The sequence below is a fragment of the Lissotriton vulgaris genome, chromosome 5 (genome assembly GCF_964263255.1).
Source record: "Lissotriton vulgaris chromosome 5, aLisVul1.2, whole genome shotgun sequence".
Lineage (NCBI taxonomy): Eukaryota > Metazoa > Chordata > Amphibia > Caudata > Salamandridae > Lissotriton > Lissotriton vulgaris.
In genome coordinates, this window is record NC_141693.1 from 685,705,204 (window position 1) to 685,731,128 (window position 25,925).

The following is a 25,925-nucleotide window of genomic DNA, read 5'->3' on the forward strand; positions in this document are numbered from 1 at the left end:
GGTCCCCATCGCGACTACTCCGCCACCCTCCACGCTCTCAACCCCGGGTGCCATGCCGATTGCGTAAGAGCCTCGCCCAGCACTACCCAGGGACAGTTCTCGTGTGGACACTGCCGAAGATCTCTCACCACCAATGAGGCACCTACTACTGCCAGAGAGCTGCCAACAAAACAACCCACCAAAACCCTGACTTGCATCCTTCTCAACGTGCGCTTCCTAAACCGACACTCAGTAGAGATCTGGGACCTGATAGACACCCTCTCGCCCGACGTCGCATTCTTCACGGAAACTTGGACCAATGCCACCTCCTCCCCCGACATCGCAACAGCAATCTCAGACGGCTACAAGGTCCAGAGAAAGGACTGCCCTCACCGTCAGGTAGGAGGACTCGCCATCGCACACAAGAACCCCCTCCGACTCTCCACATCCAGCACAAGCGACCCCCTCTCCAACACAGAACACCTCCACTTCCAGATACAGACCAACCCCAGGACCATACTACGCGGCACCCTCATCTACAGACGCCTGGCCCCCGCACCCAGCCCGCAACCACCATTGCTGCGCTCGCCGCACCCCACGCCATCACCTCCCCGAACTACATCCTGCTCGGGGACCTGAACTTCCACCTCAAAAACAGCCAGGACCCCGACTCCGCCACACTCCTTGAGAACCTCGCCAACCTAGGACTGAAACAGCTCGTCAGCACCCCACCCACAGAGCAGGCCACACCCTCGACCACATCTTCACAGGAGGATCTAACATCCATTTCACTACACTACCCAGCACCCCTGGACGGACCACCACTGCGTCCATTTCACCTTCAACACCACCACCGCACCCAAGAACGCCTCACGCCCACCGCGTCGGAACTGGAGTAAGGTCACCGAGGAGCACCTGAACTCCGCCCTCTTCCAAGACCCCCAAAGGCCACGACCGACACCAACTCAGCAGCCAGGGAATTCCACCGCTGGGTCTCCTGCTGTGCCGACAAGCTCGCACCTCTCCGCCGCACCGCCAGCCAACACCCGATGAGGACAGCCTGGTTCACCACTGAACTCAAATAAGCCAGACGCTCATACAGATGTTTGGAGAAAACCTGGAGAAAACCTGGAGAAACCAGAAGACCACGGAAGCATGGAACAACCACAAGAGTGCCCTTAAGGACTACCACCAGTGTATAAGGGACCACAAAAGGACCTTCATCCAAGGCAAAGTCAAGATAAACGCATCCAACGCTAAGAAACTGTTCAACGTCATTCAGCAGTTCGCAAAACTAACCTGCGAAGCCACGGATATCACACACTCCCAGGAACTCTGCGACAAACTTAGCTCCTACTTCCACCTGAAGATCAAGGCCCTCCACGATAACTTCAGTGAGCCAGCAGAAGACAACACCACGCCTCCCACTGCCGCCGAGAAGCCAACCATCACCTCCTGGGCCCCCGCCTCCGTTGAGCTCATCTCCTCAACCATGAAGAAGACACATTAAGGAGCCCCTACAAAACCCTACCCCCTCACATCTTCCACAGGGCCGGCGGAGCCATCGCACCCGAACTAGGATGAACTCCTCCCTCTTAACCAACATCTGCCCAGATGACTGGAAGCGTGCACAGGTGAAACCCCTCCTCAAGAAACCAACGGCCGACCCAACCGACCTGAAGAACTACCGGCCCATCTCTCCCCCCCCTTCGCAGCCAAAGTCACTGAAAGACTCGTGAACGCCCAGCTGACCCCCTTCATCAAAGAAAACTACATCCTAGACCCTTCCCAGTCTGGTAACGCAGTAACCACAGCACTGAGACCGCCCTCCTCGCAGCCACCGACTACATCCGCATGGTGCTAGACCAGGGACACACCGCCGCCCTCATCCTCCTAGACCTCTCCGCAGCTTTTAACACCGTCTCACTTCGCACACTAGCCGCTAGACTCCACAACGCAGGAATACAGGGATCCGATCATTCCTCTCCGGCAGATCCGGCAGATCCCAGAGGATCAGACTCCCCCCTTCCTCTCCAACCCCACTGACATCATCTGCGGAGTACCCTAAGGATCTTCACTAAGCCAGACGCTCTTCAACATTTAAATGGCCCCCATCGCCGCCATCATCAAACAGCACGGGCTTAGCATTGTATTCTACGCTGACGACATTCAACTCATCCTCTCCCTCACCAAGAACCCTGATGTCACCAGACTCAGCTTCCAAGAAGGAATGAGAAACATAGCAGCCTGTCTGAAGCTCAACTCAGAGGAGACCGAGGTCCTCATCCTCGGGCCCTGCACCTCCGCCTGGGACAATACCTGGTGGCCCTCCACCACCAGGAGCCCGCCCACCGCGACTGACTCCTCTCGGAACCTCAGCATCATCCTCGACTCCTCCCTCTCCATGAACCGCCAGATCAACGCCGTCACCTCCACCAGTTTCAACTGCCTCCGCATTCTCCGTAAGATCTTCAAATGGACCCCCCCCCCCCCCGACTGCAGAAAGACTGTCACCCACGCCCTCATCCCTAGCAGACTGGACTACGGCATCACCGTCTACGCCGGAATCAACAAAACTCTCCTATGCAAGCTCCAAACCACTCAGAACGCCACAGCCAGGCTTGTCCTTGGGACACTGCGCCACACATATATGACCCAACACCTTTAAAGCCTCCACTGGCTCCCAGTCAAGAAGAGGGTCACTTTCAAGCTCCTCACCCACGCCTACAAATCCTTCAACAACATCGGACCCAAATACCTCAACAACCAAGTATGCCTTCACATTCCCAAGAGAAACCTCCACTCCTCCGACCTCGCCCTGGCAGAGGTCCCCCGCATCTGCAGAAGCAGAGCCGGCGGGAGAGCTTTCTCCTACATCGCAGCAAAAACCTGGAACGAACTCCCGATCAGCATCAGACGCTCCCCAACCCTCCACACGTTCAGGACCTCGAGACCTCAAGACCTGGACCTCAAGGACATCAAGACAAGGCTCTACGACTGACCGGAGCTTTTTCTCTCCCCCTCTCAGCACCTTGAGACCCCCATGGGTGAGTAGCACGCTTTATAAATCATTGATTGATTGATTGATTGATTGAAACTGACCTGATTTGGAGATATGGGCCCCTATTTGCAGCGAACTGGTTCGCTAATGGTGTTCACTTTTATTTCGGTGCCATATTTTTGTCCCAGTCTGAACCTCGGCCATACCGTGTCAGAATGTGTGCTATACAGATGCCAATACCATGACAGTACAACTTGCCTTGTGAAGTTTGACTGTAAGAGAAAGCATCCGTTTTAGATGTTAAGGTATTAATGTACAACATTGGTTATCATGAACAAATATATAGCGTTCCGGGCTGAAATATATCACAATGAGCTTTTCAAGATGAATAAGACTTTGACGTGGTGAATGCTTATTCCACTGCTGGTGACACATCTGTGATTTTTTTTAAAGTTTATATTTGGATTCACTTTACATTTTCAACGTGTGATGCTTTTATTACTGTTTTTTGTTTAGGCGACCACAACTGTCTCTGTCACCATCCTCGACGAGAATGACAACTTTCCGGTGTTTCAGAAGCTGCAGTACGAAAGCACCCTGGCCGAGGGGCCCATCACACTCAACTCCATAATAGTCACAACCACAGCCGTAGATTACGACGAGGGACCCAACGGCACCATTGTGTATGCCATTACTGACGGCAACATTATCAACACTTTTCAGATCAACAATTCAACGGTGAGAGACACTGTGAATACTCTCACGGGGTTCCTGTTGTGTTGGCAGGCCAGTTATGGCTATGCAGGACTTTCGAGCAGTCGTTCGTAAATATGGCCGTTTATTGCCACTACTCAGTGAACGTGTGAGCACACTGGCAGCTGTTGCTGCTGAGTGTTCATAGTCACAAAATCAGAGCGGGAATGGATCACTTGTCCTGGGTCACCAGGGTTTTCTTTTCTTTTTTGTTTCACAGTACCGATAAAAAACCCTCAATCACGTGCCAAGGCTCGGATGACGGTATATCTTTGTTCTCCGCCTTTGAAGGTACGTGGCAGCATCATCATCAGGTTATTTATTAGGTCTGGGTTCAGGCTCTTTTAAAATGTTGGGCGTGCGTAGGAAGAGGAGATAGGAGTCTTCCGCACTGATTTCAGTCCATTAAAAAGGTCGACATGTTTCAGCCCTTGATTCGCCCAGGAGGGGTCGGGTAGGCTTTCTTCAGGACCTAAAACTAGTGAAAAAAGTGATAAAGACCTTTATCTTCAAGATCTATTTAGGTCTAGGTATATTAACCTGACTCTGGTGAGGTCTGAAAGTACCTCTTAGTCACTGCGCTATGACCTCATCGGGTGGTTCCAGAGGGATGTACACCTGCTTGTGTACTGGAAAGGCACGACTTGTGCTGTCTCTCCCTCTCGGTTCCCGGACACCCAACATTTTAAAAGAGCCTGAACCCAGACCTCATACATTTTTGTTCTATCTGGCCACTCAAGCTTTTTATCAGAACACCCTTCTTCTTTCATTCACTTTGTGATTCACCATTATTGATTACTGATCACTACTGCTGTAACCAGTGGTTTACCTCCGGGTGGAGGAAGCATAACAACTAACCCGATGATGATGCTGCCACGTACCTTCAAAGGCGGAGAACCAAGTTATACCGCCATCCGAGCCTTGGCACGTGATTGAGGGTTTTTTATCGGTACTGTGAAACGAAAAAGAAAATAAAACCCAGGTGACCCAGGACAAGTGATCCGTTCCCGCTCTGATTTATTTAACTATATACCAAGGAAGCTGAATGGATCACAACTACTTCCTTCTCCCTCCTTTTGATTTGATACATGTTCATAGTCACGTCAAGCTTTTCTTCTACCATGTAAACAAGGGCTGGCATTGGTGGGAGATATGGGTGCAATAGTGAGGACAATGCAATAAGCACACTGTATTGGTATTTCATGAGCATCTGCCTGACTGCCTGCCTCTCTGAAGGAGCCTGCTGGCAGTCCATCTCAGCATCTCTCTTCCTGTCTGTGGTGTTTATACCTAGTATCAATGCGGTACCCTACATGTATATGCCTCTCTGAAGGAGCCGGCTGGCAGTCCATCTCGGCATCTCTCTGCCTGTCTGTGGTGTTTATACCTATTATCACTCTAGTACGCTACATGGATGTGGTGTAGACATAATGTTATCCTGCTTTTTGCTTAGACAGCATTGCCAGTTTGTTGACTATTTTTTAGAGAAAAGGGTAATTTTGCTCATTAACTTTGAGGTAACAGAAAATGATTAGGGCCTCCTGCAGAATGGGATATGGGGTCCTGGGATAGATCACAGAAATTCATAGACCCCAGGGTGAGTGAGTGTGTGTGGGGGGGAGGGTGCTTTGCAGAGTGGGATCTCCTGCACCATAAGGGCTGCAGGGTATTGTGTTACAACCGGCCTCTGGCGCAATGTCAGGCTTTCTTAATCATTTTGTTGCCTCTAGGTGCTCGAGTCATTGGACAACTACATAGCACGCATTTTATCAATCTCAGAAGAATGAAAGACTGAGTTTGCCCAGCCACAGTTCAAATCTGTAAACATACATCTCAAATTCGTCACACAATCAGCTGCCTTGTCTGCACATTGTTGCTCCATCATTAAACTAGGCACGGTGTTTTTTAAATGAACAGGGCCCTTTAAGCCAGCATTGTATGTAGATCACATGGATCGATAGCAGTGTTGCAGAACTATAGGGAATACTTTTAACATGTGTTTATTTCACTTTCTTTTAGGGTCTTATCCGTGCTGTGAAAGAGCTTGATTATGAGGTCTGCCTGGGCCGTTACACTCTGATAGTGACTGCTACAGATCAATGTCCAATCCTCTCGCGCCGCCTAACGTCCACTACTACGGTATGTCACCTTTCATCTATGGCAAGATCAAAAAAATGCACATACTTTTATATTGATAAATAAAGCATTTGGACTGTCTTTCATCTTACTGTTACTTGGTTTCAATTATAAAACACTACTCTCTATTCTGCAGCTACCAAAACCATATGCTCTCTCCGGTCATGTCGCATTACCCTTGTACATGTAATTTATCATCAGTTGCTCATCTTTGTCTAACTCTAAGATTAAAATATATTCACATGATCTCTGAGAGCACTTTAACACCAGAGGCGCCTAACTTTGTTTCATTACATTTCGAATTAACATTCATTACACGGTATTACACTGGTTACATTAACTTAATCTCACAGAATGTGTGCTATGCCAGAAGAATATATGGAATAAAGTAACCTCTGCATTGCAAGTCACAGAGGAGATCCATGACCACATAGAGGAATTAGGTTAATCCTCTCCGTGAGAACCTGTATCCAACTTCTTTCCCCAAAAAAATTATACAAAAGAGACCAATCAAAGTGGAACAATTTATTCTTGTTATCCCCACAATAGGTTTACCAATTTGTAATGGTGCAGACGATGCAGTGTTCATGAGTGAAAGTGACGTGAACAGTACAACAAGATACGTTTATTTACAATATGGGGTCCCTCCCCATTTCAAAATGTTGTAAAGTACAATCTGAATATTGTTTCTGCATGGTGAATATTTCAGTAAAGGTCAGCCCATGAGAAAGTGCCGACATGTCAACCCAAACCACAAGTTAAATGGGTCTCATTTGAAGAAACAATGTCATCTAACACAAACTGTCAGTAAGAGAGTCAGTCTGTAATTGTGGAAATGGATATGGCCAGGGACTACCGAACAACCCCTTGTGTTTAACCAACATTTATTAAAGATGGACATGAGAGAGGATTTCTTTGGAGGTAGGGGTCGTACAACCCCCGGCCGTATTTATTAAAACACAAAATCAAATAAAAATTGAAATAAACAATATATACACATTTTTTACGCAAAAAACGTAGCATGACATTTGATTACAATTATTATGTACAGATATCAGATGGCTAACCTTAACATACTTCTAATACTTCCTATCCGAGTCTAACATCTGAACCATAATCATACTTTAATTACTTTTCTGCGTATCCTATTTGTGCCTACAGGAAGGTCGCTAACTGGTGTCAGATCCTTATCAATGAGCCACGCCCTCCCAAAGGAGTGCACATGCGCAGAGGGCCTGTTTACCGAGAGGTACTTCACCCCCCTGCTTACCTCCGTACGCTCCATGAAATCCATTAAAAGGGGGCCCTTGCACTCTGCACCGATTAGTGGTGTCATTGTGCCCGTGCGGGTGGACAACCAGCCTAAAGAAAGCGTGACTCCCCCCTCCCTCGCACCCATCCAGCCAACCGGATGTACCACCCGTAGAGTTCTAGGAGAGACCACTTGTCGGTCCCCCTGGGTGACCCCATTCAAGAATGGCACCGCCCCCTAAGGACCTTACATTTACTGCTCACAAACCATGACCTTACCGCCTGACCAAGGAATAGCAATAAATACGACGATTGATGACCTGCAAACGGGAAAAAGTTCCAAGAAACAAAATAATCATACAACACACCTTTCCTCTATGTACATTGGGGAAAAAACGTATTAACAACCTTATAATACAATAACCAATATCTGCTTTAGGGGATGGTGGGTGGGGGTAAAGATTACAGCCTCCTAGAGGCTGGGTGGGGCAGACCTGGGAGCGTGGGTAAAAGAGGCCGGCTCCCACGCTCCCCGGCCTTTTAAACCCCATACTGGCCAGGCCGGTTCTAACCAGCCTGACCTCTGCTCCCCCTTGACCTGGAAGCGATTCAATCGCTTCCGGGTCACGTGGGATCCCCTTTGGGCCAATCCATGATGAGGCGGGCCCACCACGTCATGATGAGCAGTGGGGCGCACACCACCAGCAGGCGAGGGGGGCCGGTGCCCCACCATACTTGTGGCGGGGCCGATGACGGCCCCCGCCTTTCTCTATGGCCAGGGACTACCGAACATCTCCCTACCCGCCTTGTGTTTAACCAACATTTATTAAAGATGGACATGAGAGAGGATTTCTTTGGAGGCGGGGTCGTACAACCCCGGCCGTATGTATTAAAACATAAAATCAAATAAAAATTGAAATAAACAATATTTACAATTTTTTTATGCAGAAAACGTAGCATGACATTTGATTACAATTAATATGTACAGATATCAGATGGCTAACCTTAACATACTTCTAATACAAGGTATTCCTATCTGAGTCTAACATTTGAACCATAATCATACGTTAATTACTTTTCTGCGTATCCTATTTGGGCCTCCCGCAAGGTCGCTAACTGGTGTCAGATCCTTATCAATTAGCCACGCCCTCCCATAGAAGTGCGCATGCGCAGAGGGCCCGTTTACCGAGATGGTACGTCCCCCCCCGGTTACCCCCGTATGCTCCATGAACTCCATTAAAAGGGGGTCCTTGCACTCTGTGCCATTTAGTGACGTCATTGTGCCCCTGCGGGTAGCCAACCAGCCTAAAGAAAGCGTGACCCCCCTCTCCTGCACCCATCCAGCCAACTGGATGTACCGCCCCTGGAGTTTTAGGAGAGACCACTTGTCCCTCCCCCTGGGCGACCCCATTCAAGAACGGCGCCAGCCCCTAAGGACCTTAAATTTACTGCTCACCAATCATGACCTTACTGCCACAGGCCATCATAGTTGCCCGACTATCTGGCCCCCCCTATCCTACTACACTGAGAGGTCATGCCCAGCCCTGACACTCCCTAGCCAAGCCATTATATTTTCCAATAGTATTTTATTACCTAACTTAGTCAGGTGGACCCAGTCTTTTAAGAAGCACAGTTCCCCCCCTGACACACCTGTGCGCTATGTTTTGTAACTGAGGGGACCTGAACAATTTCCCTATTTTACTGTTGATCCTCCTTACCGAGTGATCCAACGCTTTCACAGAATCTCCCCCCTCCATTTGAATCTGGGTATCATCTGAGACCACACTATGGTGCAGCCTTGGCATGCCTTAGCTAACCAGCCTACTGTAGATATTATGTCCTCCATCAAGACCCTTCTACCCAGATTTACCGGATCGTTCCCACCTAAATGCAAGATATCTATCATGGGTGGAGGACTGTGTCTACTCAACAGATCTGTAACAAAACCCCTAAACTGACTGAGGCAGACACCCCCTTTACCGTGGAAAGAAACCTTGAAACCATCCTTCTCAGATCCTTGTCTGTAATTACCTGAAAGAAAAACAGATTTCATACGCCAAATATAAGAATGACCCAATGACCCATACAACATGTGCTCCCTTGTCCTGTGGATGTGGCCGCCGTTGTGAAGAATCTTGCTGGTGATACGCCGACGGCAGTTTCCCCCTTGCGTGACAGGTTCGAGAAACTGAAATGTAAGCAAAGAAACAGGACAGGAGTCAGCCCACAATTGCCTCACAACATGTGCAGTCGCACATAGCGCTTGTAACAATTAGAAGACCATCTTCCAATTCTCTTCACACTGTTGCTATGCAACCCTCTAGCTGTTGCCTCTGAGGCAGCCCCTATTCTAAATGAATGAGTCCCAAAGTCCTTTGGATTCAAACCTGTCCTGTCGATCGCCATGGCCAATACCCTTTTCAATTGGAATCGTGTAAGCGGGGTACTGTCAGCATGCATTAATAATGTCCCCCCTACAGCACTGTTCCTCTGTTGGAGGAAGGCCTCCAGGTGCATCACTGGGCAGCATGGATTGTTTTGTGCCAGGTGAAGTACCATCCCTTTGCCACGGGCTTCCTGATCAGTTTTAGATTTTTTAATGGTTATTAGCAAAGTGTCGCCCTGTATGTTCGCATGCTCCAGCTGGAGCCCACCTTGCAAATCCTGTTTGTTGTGCACCACCAGCTCCCCCACCCTAAATGCCCCATAAAAGGCCAGTGCAAAGGCAGCTCTGAATAGTAATGCCTCTCCTACTCTCCTATTGAACTGCAAATGCCACCCAGGGCTGTTAGCCGCTCTAAGCCAATCGGTTGTCTCTTGTCCGGAGCGGCCCCCTGGAGGCGCCGCCACCCCTTTAGTGCCTTCCTTACAATGAAACTATTCGTGGGGTCCCTGGTGTCCTTGGTTTGCGCAAAGAAAGAAACTGCTGCCACATGTCGCCTGGCTGTCGCCGCAGAACGCCCTTCTTTATTCAAAGTGTCTAAATACTGAAGGAATGCCCCTGACTTATGCCAGATGTCCACCCAATCCTGCCCCAAAAAAGTGCAATAAGACCAAAACGCCCCTTCATAAGCCTTCCTGGTCCTGGGCGATAGGCTAGCTGCCACGAGGTTCTGTAGCTGGGGCACCTATCTGCCAGAGTACTTCCGAGAAGTGTGTTGGTGTCGCTTCTGCTGACGGTAGGTGTTCACTGAAAACCTGCATCTTGAAGTGAGAGAGTGCATCAGCAGCATTATTCAGCACCCCTGGGGCATGTTTAGCCTTAAACTGTATGTTCAGCTTCATACACAACAGCACTGTCTCTTTCAACAGGCGGAGGATCATTTTATACCGAGCAGCCTGCTGGTTGATGCATTCCACCACTGTCATGCTTTCTGACCAGAAAATAACTGATTGATTACGCAAATGATGAGGCCAAACCGTCAGTGCAACCCAGATGGGCAAGAGTTCCAGGAAACCTATATTGGCTGTCAGACCACTCTCCACCCACCAAGCCGGCCAATGTTGTGCCACCCATTTTTTCCTGAGTATGGCACCAAATCCCACACTGCCCCAGCACCAGTCCATAAACCTAACTTCGCAGAAGTAGTAGGGGGACCGAGCAACACTACCCTGCCGTTGAAACCCTCCAGAAATGCGATCCAAATCCGTATGTCCTGGCGAACCTCAGACAACAGACTTATGTGATGGTGTTTTTCCTGCAGGCCTGTCATGGCCTGAGGGATGAAATGGAGAGAACGGTCGTGCCATAGGTATTACCCTTAGTGCAAAGTTCAAATGGCCAACTGTCTGTTGTAGCTGATGTAAGGTTACCTTATCTTTTGCCAAACATTGCTGGAGTGCAGCTCTAAATGTCAATATTTTTTCTTTAGGTAACCGGAAACACCCCTATACAGAGTCCAACTCAATTCCTAAAAATTCTATTGTGTTTGTTGGACCCACCGTCTTCCCTGGCGCCAGAGGGACCCTAAAAGCACGCATGAGCATGCAAAATTCCTGCAATGCCCAAGCGCATTCCCGGGAGCCCGCCGACCGCAGAAAGAGAAAGTCATTCAGATAATGCATGACGTATTAGTGCCCCGTTGCCTGTCTCAAAACCCATTCCAAAAATGAACTGAATTTTTCAAAGTAAGCGCAGGAAACAAAACAAACCATGGGAATGCACATATCCATGTATGATTTGCCCTGGAATGAAAAGCCTAAAAGGTGGTGATCTAGAGGATGTACAGGCAGCAGCTGGAAGGTGGATTCAATAACTGATTTGGCTAGCAAGGCCCCGGGTCCCAGAACCCGTAGCATATCCACTGCCTGGCCAAAAGAGGCATATTTCACGCTACAGATTTCTTCGTTGATGGCGTCATTTAATGAATTGCCTCTAGGGGCCGACAGATTATAAATCAACCTGAACTCCCCTTCTTATTTCTTTGGGACCACCTCCAGGGGCGAGCAGACAAAGTTGTGCACAGGGATGTGATCAAAAGGACCCGCTATTCTGCCCAGGCGCAGTTCTCTCGCAATTGTCCTTACAGACAGCTGATTTTTACACTCTGGTGTCCCTGTGTAATCAACTGCCGGAATCCGAAAGCCATCCAAAAAACCTTCTTGTAAAATCCTAGGCGTGGCATGATCTGGGTACCTGTTTAACCAAGGAGTCATAGCCAGAACATCAATGGGTGAATGTGTTACCATTCGTACCTTCTCCTTATTCCTGTTTCTTCCTTCCCATATTTCCTGAGAATGTGTTCCCTTTCTTGAGGCATTTTGATTCTGGGTGAGAGGGGTGATTACATATGGAGCATGCATGGCTGAATTTACAAGTGCCTTGGGCCCTGGTCCATGTCTGTCTATTAAAATCCCAGCATACCCCTTTCCGTCCCCCACCGCTCCCCGGACTAGGGGCCGTGTCCCCGGTTTATGATGGCCCAAAGAGCTGAGGCGCTTGGGAAATGTGACCCCTGCTCCAGTTTTGCACTGCATTGCCCGGCTGTCCTGGGCCAAACTGATCAAACCACGAGATTGAGTCAACCCAGTCCCAGGTAAGTGATGGGTCAAATTCCTTAGCCTTCCTGAAATTCATGTTGTATTCCTTCCAACCTACACCTCCATATTTATCATGAGTCATAGTAACCCTGCTCTAATAACACGCCATTTCTGCTTGCAGATTAGGCGAAAGTTCAGCTATTATAGCCATCAACACAGAGAAAGCCCTAATCCAGTTGTTCAAAGTCTCCTCCACCCTGAATCTCAACATTTCAACATACCATTCACTAGGGAGCATCCAATCCTTCTGCTTCTTGGCATACTCAATTTCCCTGTTATCTACAAGCAAGAAGAACATATTAATGTAAGCACCAGACCATATCAATTCCTTCACCTCCCGTGTTACATGCCTAGCCAGATAGTCCCTCCCACTGGATAGCACACCCATGCCCAGCGATGGCAATAATACTTCCTTACCTATTGCCCTAGCTCCCGCTGGCTCCGCCATCTTGTCTTTTCCCGTGCCGCGCTCCGGTACCGCTGGTTCGGGTAGAATGAAAGTACCTGGCCCTTCACCAGGCACCCCACTTGGGGCAGCAATAATCTTCACCACCATCCTCTGTGCCTCCGCTTACGGGTCCTCCCCTACTTCTTTTACTCCCACGGAAGACGGTAGCATTCCCCCCCTTCCTAACCAAGGGAGCACTGCCGCTATCTGAGCCACTAGCTCCTGTGGTACCTGATTAACCCCTGCTGGTGCTTGGACAGGTTTGGGGGCCACTGGATTCAGAACAGGGACCACCGTGAATGATGCAGGGCTAGGTGCCAGCACCACAGGGATTACCGCTGGGACCACCTGGATTGATGCCAAGGGCACCAGACTTGGTGCAGGCACAAGCGGGGTAGGAGTGGGAACCAAAGGGACACTTTCCCGGATCTTTGGTATAGGTGTAGGGATCACCGGTGTCATTGGAACTCCTGAGGGACCCTCCCCTGGAGGAATCTCCCTTAAGGGCTGCCTTGGTGTGGGTTCTTGATTCTTCCCCTCCCTGGGTCTTGCCCGCCTGGGGAGCGGGTCCAATTCCCCCTTGGGTTTTGGGGGCACTATTGTTCGCTTAGGCCTGCCTGTTGACCCACTCTGCCCATCTACTCTTTGTTTGAGCTCAACAAGGCTCTGCCCCATTTGCTCTACCTTTCCCCATCTTCTATCCATTGTCGCCATCCTGCTCATCATTGCCTCAAACATGTGTTCCATACGGGAACGCTTCGCTCCACGTTTACTGGCCATAGCTCCTGGGACAACAACTGCAAGGTAACTTATGTACTGATAATCAATAACACTGTGAAAGCAATGTTAACTGTTACCTATAAGGGACCTGTCCAGGTCCTTACCTGTGTACGTTAGGGGTCCACAAACTGGCTAAAAGCACCATTTAACTGGGACCGCACCACACCAGCTAGCCTGGGTGTTGGGTGAGTAAACTCTAGCCCAGCGGCCCACTGAAGCAGTGAAGTGCAGGCCTGTCTGTGACCCCTAAAAGCGATGTCCTCTGTGTCGCCTCTCGCTGAGCTAGCGTGATGAGTACCCTGAGTGCACTCCTATAATGAAAATTCACAGGTTACCATATGCTCTGGGCACACAAAAACTGAACACCTTTCATATAAAGCATACAGTAATGTTAGTCACTTAGTGCACTCCTTGGTGCAACACAATTATTTTTCTAAGTGATGAACCCCCTTTCCAACTCTTCCTGGTGCTCTATGCACTCTTTTTAAATTACCCCCCCCCCCCTCCTTGTTTTACTCACAATGGTATTGTAGGCACTGGGGAGATTTAGTGATTTGCCCAGAATCACAGGATGTCAACGTTATTGCAGAAAATTGGAAGCCAATTCTCTAGACATAAACTTCATGTGATTCCTGACACAAAGTACATATTAAAACAGGGAGAACATTTTGCAGCAGCTACTTCACCTAAGTAGCAACCATAGTGCTACAGAGACTGTGCCTGCTTTATGCTACGAATGGGCCCACCCCTACAAATGACGATAGGCACGCTTGGGGCTGAACTAAAGCTGAACAAAATTAGGTGCATATAAGCACAATGCAGGACTAACACGGTAATATCCAACAGGAACTGGAGGTGAGTGGGCTTAAACCCTGGTGATCAGGGCAGCATCCAAACGGCAAAACGGCCCACCAGCGGTGCTGCGGGGTGAGAGTTATCCCTAATTAAAGAATCACGCAAACCGCTCAACAAAGGCAATCAGCCTTCCTCCCGCAGCACACCCAAATCCCCCCGGTACCTGGAGGCGCGTGCGAGTGCCTAACTTAATCCTGAGGTGCCCCGCTCACTTTCATAGTCCGCATACAATACGGCAGCAGCCTCTGCTTCCGGGGAACAAAAGAGAAAACGCTGGCTCCGCTCTCCGACGCATGTCACAACAGGACCTGCAGAGGAGATAGAAAAATGAACAAACAAGCCGGCCGCCGTCCTCCGTGCTCTCTCTCCCAACTTAAGACGAATTGTCCGGCCACTGGGCCTCTTCTGCCCGACCTGAAAAAAGTAAGCAAAGAAAAAGATTACAGCCTCCTAGAGATTGGGTGGGGTAGACCTGGGAGCGCGGGTAAAATAGGCCGACTCCAGCGCTTCAATCGCTTCCAGGTCACTTGGGATCCCCTTTGGGCCAATCCATGATGAGGCGCGCTCACTGCGTCATGATGACGCGGTGGGGCGCGCCCCCCCGTGGAGAGCAGGCGAGGGGGGAGGGGCCTGTGCCCCGCCATACTTGCAGCGGGGCCGATGACGGCCCCGCCTTTCTCTTCCAACACCAGGGCCAAGTAGATGACTGATCAGAATGCAAGCTGTATCTCGTCAACTCAAAACAAACTGTGTCCACATATCAGCTTTCTGGATCACAGAGACCACAACGCTCAAATGAATTCACTGTGCATCGCTATTACAACTCTTCAATTCATTGTGTTGGATGCAGGTTTTCGCGCGGAGAATTAACCTGTTCACAAATGAGTCCCCCGGAAGCCCATGTTCTACTCATTAATTGTTACCCTGGTTCGAGATCTGTACTTATAAGGGTTGGCTGTGTTTTACATACCACATAGAAGAATGAGGTCAAACATGACCTTTACAATGTCATGCAACTTTTAATGCATGGTAGAGGGTATTTTATTTCTTATAATACATTTTAACACCATTATCCTTCCGCCTAAAAACATGAAGTCATTGGCCTCTTGTTCCTTATACAAACAAGTATGGTTGCTAATATGCGAAACAAATGTGAAATCCATAGTGAAAACGTAGATATCCCAATATACAACCAGTTTGTTTATGCAGTTTAATGCAAGTCACTTTCAAAAATATCTATAGTACATAAAGTGTGATAACAAGCAGTTTAATACAAGTCAGTTTTTAAAACAAAGGTGGAGTAGAGACAAGCAGAAAGATTAAAAATTTTCTTTCATTACCCAAGTAGTGCAAAAAAAAACATGTTGTCATCAATATCTTTAAACAACTGCTTTAATTATGCTTTGTGCCCTTAACTATCTCTCCTGTTGGCTGATGGCTCTTGAAGCAGGTATTGTGATGTCAGAACTCAAATATAATAAGCTTATTACAGCTGAGGTCTGACCTCATTACTATATTATCGGCGACTAGGTGCGTCGCAAGTTGCCAATAATGAAAAAATTAGAGATTGATTTTTATACAGGGATTGCATAATCCCATTTATTATAAAACAATTAGAGAGAGTTTTCAATACAGGGATTGGAGGCTCCTGTTTATTGTAGAGGATGTGGGAGAGGATGTGGCGCAATGATCTGGGCTGCAGACTCAGGAGCTGGGGATCTGAGTTTGAATCTCAGAGATGGCAAAAAACTGACTTCTACTTTATAGATTTTTGTCGTCTTATTTTACTTAGATAAATATTCTCTATTTTTCTAAACATGTGTGGAGTCTTTTTGTGGTATATTCATTGTGTTACTGTGAGTGTGTGTTGCACAAATATTTTACATATTACCTGTGTGGATAACCCTGACTGCTCTGGACCAAGCTACTAGAGTGTGAGCACATGTTATTTTATTGTGTATCTAGCTGACCCTGTCTAGAATGATGGTTCCTGCTTGACAGGGCTGAATAAGTTATATTTCTTTTTTTATACTCTGATAAAAGTATAATTTCTAAGAGGGGTTGCACTAAAGCAAATAAAGATTTCATAGTTGCAGTATGTGTTATGTATACTATATTTATATATATATCTATATCTATATATATGCTATTACATATTAATCAGTACTGGTGTGAGGAAGATTTTAAATACTTAATTTGTTCAGCAGTTTTAGGAACACAGACATAGCTTGCATTTTTGTGTTGACATATGTCACCAACACATAATACACTTGTAGACCATACTGTATGAGTGACAACTAGCATTTTTCTTCCATGACCTTTTTGAAAGCAGCAGACGTCTGGTAGAGGTGGTGAGCCCACACAACCCTAATCTATTTAAGGTGCAATTTTGATTAAAGTAAAATGCTTATGTATTAGTAATTAGTCAAGATTAGAGTCATATTCCACTCATATTACTAGTGTGGTGTGCAAATGAGTTGAAAGGCAGAAGTACATGAAAGCTAAGGCAATTGTACAAGTCTCAATCCTTAGCTGATGTCCATAGACAGTGTGCAAGCAAATATTTGAATGATCACACATAAGTACATGGAATCCCTATATTCAAAATGGCGATAGCTTGGACCCACTATCAGAACAACCCGTAGTTAGTGGTCTCAAACTAGCACCATCTGTTGTGGGAGATTGAGCCACCCATAGAATGAGGTGGCCTTCCATGGGGCCTGACAATACACCAGCAGATCCAAGTATGTAAGAATTTAGCTGCAAGGGTGAACAGCCTACAGCATCAAATCAATTCAATTCAAAAAAATCTTTATTTCGGTAAAAATTTACCATAAAAGACAATTATATAAAAACAATTCATTTAAATGATTTATACAGCGAATTGTAAAATTCATAAAACGTTACTAAAAGAAATCCTTATATACTAAACACAAGTCCGCACTCAAGTCTGTGTTTTGACACATTTCCTTCTGATAGACCAGAGGGCGCCCAAGTACTTGGCCATAGCAAACACAATATGGTCTGACAAATCAGTTTTTAAGACTCTAAAAGCGGCCAAACACTTCTTGAATCCCAGATTCCTGCATAGGGGAACAATCCAGTACCTTCGGATCTCTCGGTAAGCTGGACAGAAGAAAAGGATGTGGAGCTCACTTTCATCCGAAATTCTGCATGCTGGACAGGTACTACTTGAATCATGACCCCGTTTGGTTGTGAGAGTTCTGCTAGGGAGTGATCCATGTCTCCACTGAAGGTATAGTTTCCTTAAAAAGGAGGGATACATTTTATCCAAAGTTGGTTCCATGTTGTAATTCAACTTGTGGGACAAAAAGGAAGCTGTCAAGGACCCAAGATGTTGGTGGTTGAGTATCAGGATAAGTTTGCTTTCTCGGTATGACCTGGCTAGATCCTTTTTAGAGAGGATATGGCACGTGTTCTGGGGGTCAGACCACATTGTTGAGAGACCCAGGGCCTCCAATTCTGTTTTGATAGAATTGAGCCATTTAATTTTCCAGCACCTGGAGTGGCAAGAACCTCCCGGAGTCCTTCCCTGTAACTGGCCAATTCTGGAGTTGTCCATATTCTACGCCAGAAGGCCAGTGGGCGTAGAGCCAGATCCTCATCAAGCGGGCATAGGCCTAGGTCCATCCTGAGGGGGACAAGGGGGGTGCTCGGTGGTAGCCCAACAAGGTTACAAATGAATTTATTTTCCACCTTCAGCAGCTTTGATGTTTTCTCATGGCCCCAAAGTTCAGATCCATAGATGACAGCCCCCTTGGCCTGGGATTTGTATATCTGTAATGGGGGCCAATCGGCCTGATTGAGGATTTGTTACTTGCCAAGAGCTTCATTATGCCTCCCGAATGCTGTGTCAGTTTGAGTGCAGCTTTCTCCAGGTGTGAGCTCCAGGTGAATTTATCATTTAGTACAATTCCCAGGTATTCGAAGGTTTTTACTCTTTCCAGCTTGATATGTGCAATGCTTGGACTAAAGTGAAATTTCTGTGGGGGGTTGAGGACCATGAATTTCGTCTTGGTGGCGTTAATTTCTAATCCATGGGCCTCACAGAAGTCCACAAAGCCATCAAGGATTCGCTGGATGCCTTTTGCCGACTTAGATAGTAGCAGTGTGTCGTCGGCAAACATAATAGCTGGGACCCTCTCAGCAGCCAATTTTGGGGCGTCAGAATTTGGTACACCCGCTAAGTGGGAGATTACCCCGTTGACATAGAGGCAGAACAGGGTTGGTGCGAGCACACAACCCTGTCTGACCCCCCTGCCAACGGGGAACCTCTCAGACAATTCCCCCATCCTGCCACATCTAACCTGGGCAAAATTAGTGGTGTGGAGGCGGATTATCATGTTCAAAAGACCTTCGGGGACCCCCAGTTTGTCAAGGACCTCCCACAGCTTGTTCCTCGGGACCAGGTCGAACGCTGCCCTCAGGTCCACAAATACAGTGTAGAGGCTGCCACCCTCCAACTGCACTGTTTTCCGTTGTATGAGGACAAGACGAAAGACCTGGTCCACCGTGGAGACCTTCTCCCTGAAGCCTGCTTGAAAGGGGCTAAGAATGTTGAAGTCCCTGATCCACTCATGCAAGCGATTTAACAAAAGCTTGGAAAAAAGTTTCTGGGATACATCAATTAGGCTTATTGGCCTATAGTTTGCAGGGAGGAGGGGGGACCCCTTTTTGAAAATTGGCACTATTTCGGCCCCTGGCCAGGTGGAAGGGATTGGCAGACCTTTCAAAATGGAATTGAATAATACCCCAAGATAGGGAGCCCAGACTTTAGGTTCATGCTTGTAAAGATCGCCTGGAAGCCTGTCTAGGCCCGGCGCCTTACCTGCAGGCAGGGAGGAAATTGCCAGGGTGACTTCCTTTATGGTGAAACTATCCATGGTAATTACACTATTTTTTATGCTGAAACTCTCCATGGCAGTTGCACTATTTTTGATTTTGGGGGACACTCCTGCAAGTTCACTTCTCCCACTGTCACTGCTATGTGGATGGTATAGATTTTTAAAATGCTCCTCCCAGACAGATGGTGCTATGTTGGCCTCAACTGCTGCAAGTGGTTCGGCCGAACCGTGCCTAACAATTTGCCAAAAGGTCCGTGAGTCTCGGCAAGCGAGGGCAGCTGTGATTTTTGTCCAATTCTCCTCGTCCCAATCTTTTTTTGCAGTGTGGAGGGCAGATTTGTAGGCTGCTCGTCTCTCCCTTATTGTGTTTAAAGTGTCTCGTGCTTTGAGTGATTCCAAGAGTAGGATTTTTGCTTCCCTGCAAGAGGCATTGAACCAAGTCGCTCTTCTCTGTTTGGGCTTGTGAGGCCTGGCAACTGGATTCAGTACCTCTGCAAGATTAGAGCATAAGTCCGAATGGATGTTACCAAGAACAGCCAATTGTGCCTGAGTATCCAAACTATCTGTGGTTTTGGTCTCGGATTCGCTGGCTGAATGGTTCATGCAGCACTCAACTTTTTCCAGGACGGGGGCGACTAGTGCATAGAGTCTCTCAATGTTGTTGTGGTTTTCCAGCAATTTGGCCCATTTGATTCTGCGCCTATTGCTGGATAGCACAAGGTCGGGCTGTGATGGTGCATTAGTGTCAACCTTATCTGTTTGCCGGCCAGGGATCTCGAATTTTAGTGAGAGCAGATTATGATCACTATCGCATCTAGGGATGACTTTAAAGTCTTTCACCCTTCTCCAATCCCTGGTTGGAACCATTATATAATCAATCCGTGACTCATAGCCCGGTCTATTAAAGGTATTTTTTGGCGGGATATCACCCTCAGTCCGACCATTACACGCCCTCAGCGAGTGGCTGAGAGTAAGGGACATTATCTGAATGGCAAGAGGGGAACATGCCTTAGTCACTGGATCTGTCAGGGTAGGAATGTCCTATAGGTCATCCTCCTCGCTGGATATGCCCTCTAGGTAGTCAGGAAGTGGTTCGTATTGCTGATTGAAGTCTCCACCTATGATTAGAGGGGAAGAGAAATTTTGTGTGTCGAGGAACTGTGCTAAATCTTCCACTGGACCCGAAGTTGCTGCAACCCCCACTGGCCTTGAGTATATGTTTATCAATACGAGCTTCCCTCCGCATGGCCAATCAAGAGAGACACACTGGAAGTCACAGGAGTTGGTTTCCAGCTGTGTGGCCCTACAGGCCAAATGGGACCCAACCCAGGTCGAAAGTCCTCCTGAGGGTCGGCCCTTTCCTCCCCATTTCGCTTCAGTGTTAAAGATAGCGAATCCCTGGCGGCTGAATTGTTCTCTAGCCCATGTCTCTTGTAAGAGACATATGTCATAGCCCTCTACTAGGTCTGTCCAGTCAGGGGTGTCTACTTTATTGGCTAGCCCTGCCACATTCCAGGACAGAATGGAAATTATGCCCGGAGCCTCTGGTGTGCTTCTAGTGTCAGGTATCACGAAGCGCTCTTGTGCTACAGGTTTCCCACATTGGTTGGGAGGGGGGGGCGTCCAATAGGGCGCTATTTTATTTGAGGCTATGTGAGATAGGGGGATTATGTTCCAGCCTCAAGTGGGAATCAATAGTTACACCCTTGGATGAGCATGTGACTTGCCTACCTACCCCTACTCTTTGATCGTTTGTAATTATGTGGGCTGGTGTTGATGGAAAAGATTGACCGACCATGTGTGTATTTAGAACACTAATGGTTAGTGCGTCGCCCATAGGCTGAATGTGGGCGCAGTTTGGGGTGGGTGAAGGGGGTTCGGTAGTTGTTGAGTGTAGAAGTCAGTCCACTTCCTCAAGACATCCATATCTATTGGACACCGGGACCCCGTTCCATCCTCCAAGTGTATCTGCCCACCAGTTGCGTTGTACTCCCCATGTGTGGTTCCTCGCCTGTATCCTACTCCAATTCCCCCCCTGGGCTGGAGGGGGACATGGTGGATAGAAAAAGGTGAGTGGTCTTGCTCTTATTGAGGCGGTTGAACTATGGTTGATCCATGAGTAAATGGCGTGAGCAGTGTTAGAATCCTCAAAGGAGACAATCACACAGTCTCCGCAGGTGGACTTTTGTGTGGTCCCTACCCAGGGTACCCTCCGTACCATAAGGATTTTGCTCCTTAGGTGGTTGGGTATTGGTTTATTGGCGTCCAACCAGTGGATCACTTTATTCTTAAGGGAGGCAAAGTTTTCCTGCTGGTTGTACGTCAATTCGGTTACCCCGGTCAGCACGACAACATAGGGGCTAACCTCAGGGGGAAGATCTACAAATCCCCTTGATCATATGAAGCTGGTGCTGGCTCTCTGCGATGTTAGAGGGTTTGTATTCTGGTCATTTTGCCTCGGATTATGATGGTCAGTCGGGGCAGGTACTCTTTGGCCAGATGTAGCTAGGGGGGGTGGCGGGAGGGATACAGCCCCCGATTGCATGGTATTTGACATTGCCCTACTAGGAGGATTATGGGTTTCTACCTTGGTTCGGGGTTTAGGTGTTGGTTTGACCTTAGGTGTAACGCTAACACTAGCAGAGGAAGAGGTTGCAACCGGGTGGGAAGGCGGAAGTGTATTGATGGTTCCTGATGACTTGACCTTGGGGGGGGGGCGCGAGTTTACAGCAACATGAGTCGTAGGATCAGAAGGTGCTGCTGGTGGCAGGGGTCCATTTGAGCATGTAAATTTAGGGTTCTGCATGGTGATGGTTGCCAGATTTAGTATGCTTTTTTCTATTTCCAGTAGCTGTGTTTCTATGTGTGTGAATCTCTTTTCTAGTGGGGAAAGTAGTTTTTTGAGTGTTTCCCAGACAACAGTGAGAAATTCAACGTCCTTCCCTTTAATGGTACAGAGCGGGGTTCCTACAGTGTCGCTTTCTATGATGAGGTCATTATTTTCTTGAATGACTATTGTGTGAGAGGGAGTATTTTCTGGGCATGTTACCAGGGGAGAGGATTTGGGTGATGGCAGCGTAGCAAGGGGAGGTGCCTTTGTTGGTAACTGCGCCTTGGCCACTTTAGCCTTTTTCCTTGAGTATGCCGAGGTGGGGTTACGCTTCCTTTTATTGTGTGGGTGCTTTTGTGATTTGGGTGAATTACTACCTTTTACAGGTGAGGCAGGGGTGGGTTCGGCTTTGGATGGTAAGCCCTCCTCCGTTCCCTTCTTTTGTTCTACAATTGCACCCAGATGAGAATTTGGAGAAGGAGTGGGGTTTTGTGGGGATTCCCCCTGTGGGGGAGAATTACTATCTGCTTGTGCTACATGGATAACGGCATTTGTGACAATCAGGGTGGGTGTGGAGCCGGGCGTGCGCTCTGGTGTTTTCGCCCAAGCAATAGGACCTAGAGAGGATTTTTTGGCGGCAGTTAGCTCAGCTGACAGTCTTCTAGCAGCTTCGAGTTCTACTGAAACCCTGTGTTGCATCTTAGTTATTTCGTTATCGATGGCAGTGTGGGTCCTGGTGATAAAATCGTCCAAGGTACCATTTTTTAGTTTAGATTTGGCTGCTCTGTCTCTAAACTCACGTATTGCCATAATGGATGCAAGGTGAAGAGTGTAATTGAGGAGTCAAATAGGGTGGCCCAGTCCAGTCTCTAACTGCCTCTAACGGCCTAAAACGGCCCGCTCTTTGCCCGGTCTTAGCCCCGGGCTTTGTCCCGCGCGCGTCCCGCGTGCGCGTTGCTATCACTGAATATCAGGGAAACGAAGAGGTGGAGGGGGCGGGAAGAGGACCAGCTGCGGCCGATCAGCGCCGCTGAGCACGCTGGTCCTCGCAGTCCCGCCTCTGGGCTTGCAGTCAGGCTGTGGTTTCCTGAAGGGACGTTGGTGCCCAAAGCACGTGGCAAAACCAGGACTGGATCAAGGTCTGTCGCCTACGAGCGGCACCCGCGGAGCGGGGGCGCGAGGCGTGGTGGCGAAGTGGCCAGAAAAGCAGGCAAGCAAACAGGAGCAGCTCTCCCACAGGGTCGATGTGGTGTCCCAGGCAGCAGCACTCACACCACGGTGTTTTGATGATGGAGGGGGCGGGAAGAGGACCAGCTGCGGCTGATCAGCGCCGCGGAGCACGCTGGTCCTCGCAGTCCCGCCGCTGGGCTTGCAGTCAGGCTGTGGTTTCCTGAAGTGACGTTGGTGCCCAAAGCACGTGGTAAAACCAGGACTGGATCAAGGTCTCTCGCCTACGAGCGGCTCCCGCGGAGCGGGGGCCGCGAGGCGTGGTGGCGAAGTGGCCAGAAAAGCAGGCAAGCAAACAGGAGCAGCTCTCCCACAGGGTCGATGTGGTGTCCCAGGCAGCAGCACTCACACCACGGTGTTTTGATGGTGGAGGGGGCGGGAAGAGGACCAGCTGCGGCCGATCAGCGCCGCTGAGCACGCTGGTCCTCGCAGTCCCGCCTCTGGGCTTGCAGTCAGGCTGTGGTTTCCTGAAGGGACGTTGGTGCCCAAAGCACGTGGCAAAACCAGGACTGGATCAAGGTCTCTCGCCTACGAGCGGCTCCCGCGGAGCGGGGGCCGCGAGGCGTGGTGGCGAAGTGGCCAGAAAAGCAGGCAAGCAAACAGGAGCAGCTCTCCCACAGGGTCGATGTGGTGTCCCAGCATCAAATCACCTTTTCACATATTTTAAGGTTGTTATGGTTACACAGGAGGGTACTCAGGCCAGTGTATCAGACCTTACAGGGCAACTTAATACTGGAGTCGATCTGGCTCTGGCCCAGTCCTCCAGAATAATGGTCTCAGAACCAGGATAGTCTGTTGTGGGAGTGAAGAGTTTGTTTCTGTATCAGCTGCATAAAGCCCAAATATCAACATTCTTTTTTTTATTTATTTTCTAAGGTCTCTATGAAGGAAGAATGTTGTACTGGATCTGGTACCTACACACCCAGACTAGTACTCCTCTGAAAAAAGGAACAATAAACAATCAGAGGTGTCAAAAATAAATGCACTGCTGGAAATCCCTGTTCCGTGGTACCTACTACTTTTCATGTCAAGAACATTTACACCTTATAAAGAATTGTGAATAACTCGTAAACTACTGTTGAACCTTGTCCTATTATGGTGAACACAACGGATGATATTTTAATTTGTGATCGTAGACAGATGCCACAGATCAGATCACTCTCAAAACACAATTTTCTGAATACAGATGAGGGCCTATGGTGTGCATCTTTGTGCTAATTTTTGCTTGCCAATAAGGGCTAGTTGTTATGTATTAATCTATAATAGATGGGATGCTGCAATCCCTGTCTAAAAACCAGTCTATAAATTCCTTATAATTGGCGACTTGTGATGCACCCAGTCACTGGTTATGAAGAAATAAAGTCAGAACTCAACTTTAATAACTTACTACATTCTGGTTCTGACATCACAGAGCCAACAGCTAAGGGGCAGGCAGGTCAGGTAAAGGAGCATTAATAAAGCGGCTGTTTAAAGGACAAAAACAAATCTTGTTTTTCTTTCTTTTGCCCTGTTTTTCTAGCTGTACAGTGGCAAGTAAAAAGTAGATATTTATAGCAACATGTTTAAATTTGGCATACAATGAGTAATTATAGAAATGTCTGCATGTTTCTATTACAACTTTTTTTTAAACGAACTTGTATTGAACTGTTTCTAACATCTTTTGGCTACAAATATCATATAGCTTTTTAATGGGTTTAATTGTGCACTGAAGATTCGATTTATATTCTATTTGAAAGAGCTACAGATTTATGTGGTTTAGGGGAAAGGTGATGGTGTGACCATGTATTAAGGAATAAAGTACCCCACTGCTGTACATTAGAAGGATATTGCAAGTCACCTTGAAGTTCCGCAACCTTATAAAGGAACTACGCCTTTCGCCTTGTTCCTCTATGTGGTTGTGGAACTCTTCAGTGACCTGTAATAGCCTTATTGCATTCAAAAGCATCTTTATTAGAATCATAGAATCATAAAAGAGCAAACAATACTATACTATAATTACATCGTTTCAGTCCAGTACAATAGTCCTTGAGAAAATGATTTGTGAGATTTGTGAATCATTACATTTGTGCAAATATGCGGTTCCAGTTTAAAAGTGCAAACAGTGCAAGAAATACACATAACATAACAAGTAAATTCTGGATACAGTACATCATTTGGAATTATAAAGTGCATATATATCATGATGACATTTTCACAGAAATACTTGTGCCCCTTTTGTATTTATCACAATATCAATAAAAAGGATAAAAACTAATATCAAAATTCAGTATAAAATATTAAATACCATATTCAATAAAAATAGTCTGTGAGTTGATCCTGCAATGCGCAATTAATATGCTTATGTACTCTAATGCAGGATTCTACTTAGAATTTCAAACCCTTCTTCAATCTTATATAGTTAATGGCCAATAAAAATCTGGAAACTCCAAAAACAATAAGATGTGTGTTGTCTGTTTTTAGGATATGTAACATATCAATATATCTCCTAACACCCAGTTTCCTGCCCAAATGTACAATCCATTTACGTCTAGCTTTCAAATAAGCAGAAAAACAGGACTTGTGCTAAGTTCTCCTGCATGCCCATCTGGCCACATAGCATTTATGGCAGTCAGTACTTTATTCCACATATTGCAGGTCCTCCTGCCTATTTTCTGAGTTCAATGGCCAAAGGTTGCTCAGGCTTTGTGGATGCAGGTTCCCCAACATTTTTGACACACCCAGATTTACCTCACTCAGTATGAGTGCATTTCACTGGATCAG

General features: G+C 47.6%; 1 protein-coding gene across 1 annotated transcript in view; it reads left to right on the forward strand.

The window, feature by feature from the left end:
• The window catches only part of CDH23 (cadherin related 23), a 2,828,172-nt gene that overhangs the window by 2,264,492 nt on the left and 537,755 nt on the right, over nucleotides 1-25,925 (forward strand). Inside the window, exons 38-39 of the mRNA XM_086919477.1 lie at nucleotides 3,497-3,718; nucleotides 5,753-5,872. Of these exons, the coding sequence (XP_086775603.1) occupies nucleotides 3,497-3,718; nucleotides 5,753-5,872 (342 nt within the window). The remainder of the gene's footprint in view (nucleotides 1-3,496; nucleotides 3,719-5,752; nucleotides 5,873-25,925) is intronic.